The sequence below is a fragment of the Pseudophryne corroboree genome, chromosome 8 (genome assembly GCF_028390025.1).
Source record: "Pseudophryne corroboree isolate aPseCor3 chromosome 8, aPseCor3.hap2, whole genome shotgun sequence".
Lineage (NCBI taxonomy): Eukaryota > Metazoa > Chordata > Amphibia > Anura > Myobatrachidae > Pseudophryne > Pseudophryne corroboree.
Window position 1 is genome coordinate 132,493,905 of NC_086451.1, and position 12,143 is coordinate 132,506,047.

The 12,143-nt window shown below is 41.8% G+C and overlaps 1 protein-coding gene across 4 annotated transcripts in view; it reads right to left on the bottom strand.

Annotated features, from left to right (window-relative positions):
- The window catches only part of MRRF (mitochondrial ribosome recycling factor), a 59,081-nt gene that overhangs the window by 45,197 nt on the left and 1,741 nt on the right, over positions 1–12,143 (bottom strand). For 3 of the 4 annotated variants that reach the window (XM_063936933.1, XM_063936934.1, XM_063936935.1), the window contains exon 2: positions 11,380–11,538. In XM_063936933.1, coding sequence (XP_063793003.1) covers positions 11,380–11,536 — 157 coding nt within the window. In that variant the 5' untranslated portion in view covers positions 11,537–11,538. Of the gene's footprint in view, positions 1–11,379; positions 11,539–11,757; positions 11,780–12,143 lie in introns of those variants that run through there. The other variant, XM_063936936.1, reaches the window with a different exon arrangement.

Here is a 12,143-nt window from a genome sequence, read left to right on the forward strand (position 1 = left end):
TAGGAAGGAGGGAGTTCTACTGACTAGTGGCTGTAGAATATGGTCCAAAAAGTGTGAAAGATTTGAAAGGATAGATTCCGTTCCTGCCACTATGGGTCGACCCGGAGGATTTTCCTTATCCTTATGAATTTTAGGAAGTATATAGAACACTGGTATAGAGGGTTCAGAGATAGTCATATACTTACAGTTTTTTTCCGTAATTATTCCCTTATTTTTATATTTCTCCAGAAAAACTGTGAGTTTTTTCTCTATACCAGTAGTAGGATTTCCTCTAAGTTTCTTGTATGTGTTCGTATCGTCCAACTGTCTCATTACCTCCAAGTTGTATTTCTCTTTGTCCATGATGACAATACTTCCCCCCTTGTCTGCGGGTTTAATAATGATATTGGAGTTATTCCTTAGATCCTTAACTGCTTGTCTATCCTTATTGGAGAAGTTGGTACTTTTCCTGTATTGATTGCGATCTTGTAGGTGGAGATTATTTTCCAAGTCTTCTTTTACTGCCTTTTCGAAGGTCTCCACGAAACAGCCTTTCTTATGAGTGGGAAAAAAGGTGGATTTTGGTTTAAATATATCCATGGGAAGAGTTTCATCTGTGAGTGGTTGTTCGGCAAAAAACTTTTTTAAGGTAAGTTTTCTAATAAACCTTTGAAGGTCAACATAGACCTCAAATGGATCTGCCTTGTTATCCGGAGCAAATTTTAGTCCGTGTCTCAAAACCTTCTCTTCCTCACTGGAGAGTTGATGGTTACTTAAATTGAAGATTTTGGTATATTTGAGGTCATTGTGGGTGACGGTGTTCTCCGTAATATGGTCGGTGGTGTTTTCTACTGGATTCTGGTTTCTCTTTTTTAGTTGTTGACGGATCCTTCTTCCTTTTCTGTTTTTATCTTGTCCCCCTCTTTTCCCTCTTTTTGTTCTTCTTCTTTTAGTTACCCTAAAAAAACCTCCTCATCATGACCTCTTAATTTTTCATATCTGTTGGATGTCCTCGGGTTGTATTGTGTTCGGCCCTGGTACGAGGGTCTTCTATAGTCCTCAAGTACCACTTTATCTCCTCCTGGAGATCTTCTATCTAATCCTCTGTTATCTCTTGGGTTGTATCTTCTATCAATATCTCTAAATCTTGTGGATCCATTTCTGTAAGAGTATCTCCTCTGTGGTGGTCTATATCGATCATCTCTTCTAGTGTCTCCTTCTCGTTGTTGGGGACGGGATCTGTATTTTGTTTCCCACTCGTGGCTATCAATCCTTCTATTTCTTGGTTTGTATGATGGTGTGTCAAACCTTACTGTGGGTCCTCGAGTGGTGAAAGGCTGCCGAGATGTTACATATGAGATATTCCTTTTCTTAGTCATCTGATGTTGTCTACCTTCTTTAAAGTCGTTGATATCTCTGATGTACTTCTTTCTTTTCTTTTGCATCAATTCCTTCTCGTTATGATTAACTCTCTCTATGATATCTTGTTCCCTTTCCTTATTTTCTTTGTATGGAATGGAGACCAATCATCCCTAAATACCTTTTGTACTTATCTCAATAATAACAACAAAAATATCAATCTAACATTTGAGATTAGTGAAACCTCAGTCCACTTCCTAGATTTGGAGATCTTTATTGAAGAAAATATCATACACACCAGAACTTATGTGAAACCGACAGATTGTAATTCTTTTATCCCCTATACTAGCAGTCACCATAAGAATTGGCTGAAGTCTGTCCCTAATAGTCAGTTTTATCGCATAAGGAAAAACTGTTCAAAGAAGGATGACTATGAACAACAAGGGACACACCTCAAAAATCAACTTTCTGCTAAAGGATATGATCCCGAAACAGTAGATAAACCTTTTGAGAAGTATAGAGAAATAGAAAGAGGAACGCTTCTAAATAGAAACGAGGATCAAGCAGATGAATCGGGAGATAGGTCTAATATACCTTTCATTACCAAATATAATAACCAACATATACAAATAGAACAGGTCATAAAGAGACATTGGAAGTTACTACTTAAGGACCCCATTTTGAAAGATGTCCTATCGGAAAGACCGAGATTCATCTACAGAAGGGCGGACAATCTAAACAACCAACTGGTAAAAAGTTGCACTCATGAAACTAAAAGGAAGGGAATGATACGCACCAAAGGGTTTCACCGATGCGGAAACTGTGCCATGTGCAGGAACTGTAAGAGCACCACTTCTAAAATTATGGAATATACATTGATAGAAGATACAACCCAAGAGATAACAGAGGATTAGATAGAAGATCTCCAGGAGGAGATAAAGTGGTACTTGAGGACTATAGAAGACCCTCGTACCAGGGCCGAACACAATACAACCCGAGGACATCCAACAGATATGAAAAATTAAGAGGTCATGATGAGGAGGTTTTTTTAGGGTAACTAAAAGAAGAAGAACAAAAAGAGGGAAAAGAGGGGGACAAGATAAAAACAGAAAAGGAAGAAGGATCCGTCAACAACTAAAAAAGAGAAACCAGAATCCAGTAGAAAACACCACCGACCATATTACGGAGAACACCGTCACCCACAATGACCTCAAATATACCAAAATCTTCAATTTAAGTAACCATCAACTCTCCAGTGAGGAAGAGAAGGTTTTGAGACACGGACTAAAATTTGCTCCGGATAACAAGGCAGATCCATTTGAGGTCTATGTTGACCTTCAAAGGTTTATTAGAAAACTTACCTTAAAAAAGTTTTTTGCCGAACAACCACTCACAGATGAAACTCTTCCCATGGATATATTTAAACCAAAATCCACCTTTTTTCCCACTCATAAGAAAGGCTGTTTCGTGGAGACCTTCGAAAAGGCAGTAAAAGAAGACTTGGAAAATAATCTCCACCTACAAGATCGCAATCAATACAGGAAAAGTACCAACTTCTCCAATAAGGATAGACAAGCAGTTAAGGATCTAAGGAATAACTCCAATATCATTATTAAACCCGCAGACAAGGGGGGAAGTATTGTCATCATGGACAAAGAGAAATACAACTTGGAGGTAATGAGACAGTTGGACGATACGAACACATACAAGAAACTTAGAGGAAATCCTACTACTGGTATAGAGAAAAAACTCACAGTTTTTCTGGAGAAATATAAAAATAAGGGAATAATTACGGAAAAAAACTGTAAGTATATGACTATCTCTGAACCCTCTATACCAGTGTTCTATATACTTCCTAAAATTCATAAGGATAAGGAAAATCCTCCGGGTCGACCCATAGTGGCAGGAACGGAATCTATCCTTTCAAATCTTTCACACTTTTTGGACCATATTCTACAGCCACTAGTCAGTAGAACTCCCTCCTTCCTAAAGGACTCCACAGATGTGATAAGAAGACTGACGGATATTACATGGATGAAAGGGTATTTTTTGGTTACTGCCGATGTGTCCTCATTGTACACCATCATTAACCACAAGGATGGAATGGATGCTGTATCACAAATGATGACCTTGGAAGCTGACCCCCATCCGCAATTGGAATTTACCCTTGAAGGAATAGAACTAATATTGAAGAACAATTTCTTCAATTATGATGACACCTTCTATCTCCAACTAAACGGTACAGCCATGGGCACCAGGTTCGCCCCCAGTTACGCCAATCTATTTATGGCACAATGGGAACACGACTCTGTATATAACAGCACGGAGGGCGGGGCGAACCTGGTGACATGGACCAGATATATTGATGATATTTTCTTTGTATGGAATGGAGACCAATCATCCCTAAATACCTTTTGTACTTATCTCAATAATAACAACAAAAATATCAATCTAACATTTGAGATTAGTGAAACCTCAGTCCACTTCCTAGATTTGGAGATCTTTATTGAAGAAAATATCATACACACCAGAACTTATGTGAAACCGACAGATTGTAATTCTTTTATCCCCTATACTAGCAGTCACCATAAGAATTGGCTGAAGTCTGTCCCTAATAGTCAGTTTTATCGCATAAGGAAAAACTGTTCAAAGAAGGATGACTATGAACAACAAGGGACACACCTCAAAAATCAACTTTCTGCTAAAGGATATGATCCCGAAACAGTAGATAAACCTTTTGAGAAGTATAGAGAAATAGAAAGAGGAACGCTTCTAAATAGAAACGAGGATCAAGCAGATGAATCGGGAGATAGGTCTAATATACCTTTCATTACCAAATATAATAACCAACATATACAAATAGAACAGGTCATAAAGAGACATTGGAAGTTACTACTTAAGGACCCCATTTTGAAAGATGTCCTATCGGAAAGACCGAGATTCATCTACAGAAGGGCGGACAATCTAAAAAACCAACTGGTAAAAAGTTGCACTCATGAAACTAAAAGGAAGGGAATGATACGCACCAAAGGGTTTCACCGATGCGGAAACTGTGCCATGTGCAGAAACTGTAAGAGCACCACTTCTAAAATTATGGAATATACATCCACTAATAAAAAGAACAGTATAAAAATCAATGAGTTCATCACGTGTAACAGCAAAAATGTGGTATATCTATTACAGTGCTCATGTGGCAAGCAATACGTAGGTCGGACCACGAGAAAATTAAAAGACCGCCTTACGGAGCATATTAGAAACATAAAGAAAGGCCTGACTACACATGGCGTATCCGCACATTTCAAGGACAAGCACAATTGCAATCCTTCGGAACTGGTATTCTTCTGTGGGATACAGACCATCCAAAATAACTGGAGAAGGAACGACACAGAAAGAATGCTGGCAAAGGCAGAAATGAAATGCATATTTAATATTGGGACTCTGCATCCCGCGGGTCTCAATTTAGATTTTGAGACCAAATGGTTCTTATGAAGCTCATCTCCCCTCAGTATGTCCCCATGTCTATTTTTCCCCCCTTTTTTCCTCATAGGATAATCATGATTATTTTTCCATGTCAGAATATATTCCCCATTGAGAATAGTATATTAATAATTTTTCCTATTTATAATTCACCATGTCATGTTGTGGACCACTTGCTAATTTTGGGTTTTAGATTTAAATTTTATGTAAGAATAGAAGGTCACATCACCTATTGGTACAGCATATCATTTTTAATTTTTATTATCTGAAATAACCCTTCCGACATTAGGGAACACCCACTCGGATGATCCCTCTTGTTGGATCAATATTTATATATAAAAAACAATATGTAGTCTAAAGAATCCGTTTTTATACTTTTAAAAAATTTATAGAACTAATTCATAGATGTTACTGCACACCCATTTTATTTATACTAATGAGGATGTGTCCTTGTGTGACAATAGCTAATGGAACGCGGTCACCTTTCCGTTTAGATCACGTAAGTAGTGATCATTCAGGAAGTACATTCATACTGTGGAACGCATGGTTTACGCATGCGCATGACTAATGACCATTCCGGAATTATATCCACACTGTGGAACGCATGTTTTACGCATGCGCACCACGTACTGACGCGCCGATTTCACTCGGCGTATCATCCCACCTCATATCACTGTGGTCTCAAAGAACAGACCACAATGATAATTATATATAAGTCCCATGCACCCACAGTGAATACCCGCTATGCACTCTGTGATGCAATACGGTAAATAACACCATGTAAGACTACACCGGATATCCGCCGGAAGTTATGCGTTCCAGGGCCCATGGAACGCAATACGAATATTAGCCACATTTTTAATTTAGGCTATATTAAATACAGAACATAGAAGATACAAGCCACTATTTATTAAAGCTATATGCATCAGGAACATTTAGATCTATTTTAACCACATATATTATGTAATCCATGTTAGTAGACACCGCCCACACAGGAAGTGACATAATAGAGTTTTGGTATTTAAGCACTGTATTTCAGCTTCCTCCACACACACCTTGAAAAAGACCAAACATATGGTCGAAACGCGTTGGTGAGGAGCTGAAAGAATATAGGGATTGACTTTTTGGAATCGGTATCCTGCTATCCAGTGGTGAGGTACCCGGGTATATTATTTCCTCCCACGGCTGGTAATTCCATCTGGTATCGTACCTAGAAGTCACCCCATTTTTTGTACACTTGTTTTTTATTGGAATAAATTGTTGGAATTGTTTTTACCATAAGGACTCCTATGTAATATGAACTTTTTTTGGTAATTTGGCGAATTCTGCCGACTATGGGAAAAGAAACCATTATGTGCTTTGAATCACTCGTATTGATGTAAGCGAACAAGTGAGCATTGCGTATTACCAGTTATGATGTTTTTAAAACATGAGATTTGAATACCAGGGATAAAGATACCTTTATGTGTACCTTCATAACTGCTTATATGTAAGCATACATGTGAGCAGTTTCTACATCCTAGTATCACAAAACAGGTGGTCCTTTAAATCTACCTTGCTGCACAATCCCATATACTTAAGGGTTGTCCCATATAGGTGGAATTCCACTCTGAGAACTTTTTCTCCAGTAACCACCTTCCTTCTGCTTTATTTCTCGTGACCACACCTCGGGAACCACGAGGGAAGATCGGAAGGAATTTGGTCCTATGAAAGATACCTTGATGTGTTTATTTACACTCTTCTTGATGTAAGCATACACGTGAGCATCCTCTCCTTCTCTGATATTTATTAAGAGTGACGGGAAAAGAAACCTTTATAAGTGTTGTCTCTGAGACCTTATGTAAGAAAATTGTGAGCACGCAGTTGACTGTTTACCACAAGGGTGACCCCTAAGATGTTTAAGATCTGAACACCACCCATAAGGAGGAAGATTATAGACTCTCCCATTAATACTGACATTATCAAACAAACCAAAAATAGAACTGAGACCACTCTTTTCTCTTTTTTTGGTGTTTTTCTCCCTATGATCCAAATTGACGGAGACGACTGAGAAGCCTTACTCCAGTAGAAAACACGTCGGGAAGATAATCCGGATATACATAAGAACTTTCTCTTTATTATTACTATTTCATCTGTATATGTAGCGCTACTGAGTGTGTGTACCACAACCCCTTTTTTTCACTTCCATCATTGCCATGCGGCTTCGAGTGCCGCCTTGATGGTTCATGTATGCCACTGTGGTGGCGTTGTCTGATCATACTTGAACAGGCCTGTTCTGTACCAGAGACAGGACAAGAGATAATGCCTTGAACACCGCCCGCAGCTCCAGAATGTTTATTGGGAGGAGTGATTCTTCCTTGGTCCAACAACCCTGAAACGAGTGTTGCTCCAACACCGCACCCCATCCCGAGACTGGCATCCGCTGTCAGCAGGACCTAGTCGGGGATCCAGAAGGGACAACCCATGCTTAATTGCTGATCCTGTAGCCATCAGGTCAACGACAGACGAACCTCCGGATTCAACGTGATCATCTGAGATCTGATCTGATGAGGTAGGCCATTCCATTTGGAAAGGATTAACCTCTGTAGTGGGCAGGAATGAAATTAAGCATACTCTACCATGTCGAATGCCGACACCATCAGACCAAGTACTTGCATCGTCAAGTGTATCGACACTCTGGGATGACAAAAGGAGCATCTTATCCTGTTCTGAAGCTTCAGCAGGACATTTTCTGAAGACAAAAACAGCCGTTGACTGTGTGTGTCCAGAAGTGCCTGCAGGTGCACCATGCTCTGAGCTGGGACCAGTGAGGATTTCTTCCAATTGATAAGCCACCCATGGGCTTGTGGGAAGTTTACCGTCACTTGCAGATGACTGAGGAGGACCTCATGGGAATTTGCCAGAATCAGCAGGTCGTCCAGATACAGAAGGACTCTGATCCCCTGGCGACGGAGATGTGCCGTCATCACGGCCATGACCTTGACGAACATCCGAGGAGCCGTAGCCAGTCCACATGGTAGAGCCTGGAATTGAAAGTGTAGGTTGCCAATAGCAAACCGCAAAAACTGCTGGTGTGACATGGCAATAGGTATATGCAGGTACGCATCCTGTATATCCATGGATACCATATAGTCTCCGGGTTCCATAGCCAGTACAAGTGAGCACAGTGTTTCCATACGAAACCTGGACACTATCACAAACTTATTCAGGGATTTGAGGTTGAGTTTAGGTCGGAATGACCCATTTGATTTCGGGACTAGAAACAAGGTTGAGTAATAACCTCCAACCACTCCTGTAGTCAGGAGAGTACGACAATCGTTTGCAAAGCTTGCGCCTTTAACGGATCCGAAGGTAGAATCATGGTGCAAAACTGGCGAGGGGGACGTCACATGAAAGAGACAGCGTACCCGAGTGAGATAACTTCCAGCACCCATGCATATGAAGTGTTTTTTAACCAAACCTGGGAGAACTGCAGAAGTCGGCTTCCCACCCTGGGGTCCACCAGGGGGAGTCCTGCCTCGTCATGCAGTAGGCTTGTCTTGTCTAGAAGCAGGCTGACGGGATGCCCAGGATTGTTTGGTCTTCGACTTTGTGGTTTTGGGAGCATGAGATTGTCTCGGGTATGCCTGACCTTTTGCATTCCCTTGAGGCCGAAAAGGAACGAAAGGTGGTACCTTTTGCCTTCTGTGCAGAAGGATAAGTATTTGGAAGGAAAGCAGTCTTAGCAGCTGCTAACTCAGACACAATTTTATTCAGATCTTCACCAAACAAAATGTTTCCATTGAAGGGGAGTACCTCCAAGGTCTTTTTGAAGTCTAGGTCCACCTTCCATGACCTCAACCACAGAATACGGCGAGCCAGAACAGACGTAGTCGACACCTTGGCCACCAGCACACCTGCATCAGAGGATGCCTCCTGAATGTAATAGGTGGCGGTAGTAATGCGAGACAGGTATTGTCTGGCACTGTCAGATATTTCCTCGGGCAGCTCTTCCTCTAATGCCTGAACCAACGCTTCAATACCATTTGCAGCCCAGGAGGCAGTCATAGTGGGTCTATGCACAGCTCCTGTAAGGGATCAAATAAATTTCAGGCATCCCTCCACACACTTATCTGTCGGTTCCTTCAGTGAGGTGACAGTGGTGACAGGCAGAGTTGATGACACCACGAGTCGGGTGATGTGAGAATCCACCGGCTGTGAATTTTCCCACTTGCTACATAACTCTGCAGGAAGAGGATAGCAAGCCAAGGCTTGTTTATGCAGAGGCAATTTCTTCCCTGGAGTAGAGCAGGGTTCCCTTCTGATGTCCACTAAATGGTTAGAATGGGGTAACAGAGTTTTAACCACTTTCTACCGTTTAAACACATCAGTTTTCTTTGCCACCATAGTGGAATCCTCATCATCAGAGATTTGTAGGATTTGTTTAATAGCAACCACTAAGGCAGGGACATCAATCTGCAAGGGAGAATCCTCTTCAGTAACACTAGATTCAGTGTCTGACAGGACCATATGCTCCCCCTCCTCTTCAGATGAAATATCAGAGAGGTACAGGTATTTGGACTGTGAGGAGGAAGTAGCCCACTTAAATAACACAGAGACACGAATGTGACCTGGAGTGGATTTCTGTCTAGCCAAAGACTGATTCAATTGTTGCAGCTGGTTAAGTACATTTTTTGCCCAAGGCGTATTAACCATAGGGACATGATGTAGTGGCACAGGTGGTCCCATAGGGGGCGTAAGGCGTTCTACCAGAGTAGCCTGTAGGTTTGTGAACGAAGCCTAGGGTGGCTCTTGAGTAGACCCCGGAGCTGCGGACTGGCAAGGAGGTGTATGACACATAGTATACAGACCATCATACAAAACTTCCCCTCCTGGTAAATCCTTGGAGCATGCTCTGCATGATGCAGGAGCTTTCACCGATTTACCGCCCTTTCTGTTAAGACATTATGATATGAATTCAACAACAGAGCAACTTGGTACGATAAAGGCAGACAAAGTACAATACCAGCGAATAAATCTGGTATTATGGGACTGAGTACACAGTATAATATACGTATACAGATAAATACTGTGTTGCACTATATATATGACCCAGACGCACCTAGTCCTTCAGGGTACAGAATATAGTGACAGATATCTGGGAAACACTACAGGCACACACAGTCACAGGCAATGCAGAAATTATTACAACAATAAGGCTGCACTGGATTAGTATATATCTATCTATCACAGCACAGTCCTAGACTGGAGGTATATATTAGAATACTTGTAACAATATATTCTATATCAGGTACACTTTTTCTTAACTAACGCTGTCTGTATAAAGACATGTAGAATACTCAAGTGTTTGTAAAACCACAGCACTGTATACAGGCTGCATTACAAGGTAGACCTTGCCCTGCAGTCCCAGAGACCAGCCACAGCTATGCTCAGAAGATGGCGCCCAGCGTCTCAGTCAGGGAATGAGAGAGCGTGTGAGGCAGCTCCAGGGTGGTAAAATTTACTCAGAGATGGCTCCCTGGGCCAGGGCTACAGGTCAAGCGCCACCTCCCCTGTGCTGGACTTCCACCCCGGGTACTGTGAGTCTTATTAAATGGGGTGTTAGTACACCCGGCCTGTACTCAGACGCCCCGGTGTCTAGTGGGATCCCTGCTCGGAGACAGTGTCCACGCCAGTGCCGCGACCCGTCACCCTAGGTCGTGGACGGAACACAATTTAATATCGGGTCCCATCTGGGTAACCTTTTAACCTCCTCCTCATAGCAGCCACACGAACCAGGAGAGCGTCTGCGACCGTATGCCTAAGCTGGAGCATCTCTGCCGCAAGTACACAAGAACTGAGCCGCGGGAGTATGCAACGCCGCTTGGGAGGTGATGGAGCTGCAGTGCTGAAGTGTCACCATGACATGCAGTGCTGACAGCCCAAAGAAGAAATCTTCTTAGAAAGCTTTTTCAGGGCCGCCCAGTGCAGCCCTCCTGTTAGGTGACCTGCTGCTGCAGGCACCAACTCAAAACTGAGCTCTCAGTGCCTGGTTGCGGGATCTATAGGGGAGGCCCCAATGCATCCTGGGACAGCCTAAAGTTTAGCCTGTTGGTGCCTCTGGATCAAGATCCACTCTACACCCCAATGTTTTCCTGTGGAAAACAATGTATTCTGCTGCAGAAATGTATATTAAAGATTACTGATCAAATATAAACAATAATTAAGAGACACGCTATTCTAGAAACATATATAACATCCATACACCATTTAATTGAACACTATGCAGTTTAGCTCCCAAATCTAGTGTGGCTAATCAATGCAGGCTTCCTTTGCTGCTCACATCATAACAACATGGTCAGTTAGATAAAAAAAAAATTTTCCCTGCCTGACCGCTGCACCGCTCCCATCTACATATAAAATAACTGAACCGAGCAGTTTTCTGCCTGAGAACTGCAACTAAAATCAGATAAACCGCAAATACAAGCCCGAATCATAAGCTGTTTATTTTTTTAAACATCTGAAATATTTCAAGTAACAAAGCATGAATAGAAAGATGACAAAACAGACAAACATCCCATGTACCTTTGCTACTTTTCGTGGCATACTGCCTGCTCTGAAGATTTATACGATGGTCTTGTTGTTGAACCACTAACAACACGTTCCACGTGCATGCTGTCATCGTTGTGGACTTGAGCTGCTGCAGAACAGGCCGGAACTTTCCCAAACATCTTAGTGCCATAGCTGGATTTACACAGGAAGGATGAAAATTAATAGAAAGATGTAGGGAAAGGACAAAGTTGAGCACTATTATTGCCAATAAATATGTGCTACAACAATACTACACTTTCCAGTCTGGATTCAATCACTTTTTAGATATTAGGTGGCTGCAGTTAGGCCTTTAAAGCCACTCTACTGTACATTTGTCAGGCAGATCACTCTGTTAGAGCACCAGGAGCCTACCAAAAAACAGCAGTGCATAGGGTTACCACCTCATCCCTTTAATTCTGGACACATTCATTACACAGGTTCTGTGGCTGGCTGACTTCAAAACTCCATTTCACCTGGTTTTAATCAGCCACAGAACCTGTGTAACTAATATGTGTCCAAAATTAAAGGGATGATGTGGTTACCCTAGCTGTGCATGGCATGATAACTGAATTTTGTAACACTATACTTGTTTAAATACTTTGGGGCAGATATATCAAGCAGTCACTACTTTTTTTTGCAAAAAAAAAAGAGGCTATTACGGTCTCTCAAAAAATGTCTTAAAAGGACATTGCTATAGTGCACAGGTTCTCAAACTCGGTCCTCAGGACCCCACACGGTTCATGTTTTGCAGGTCTCTT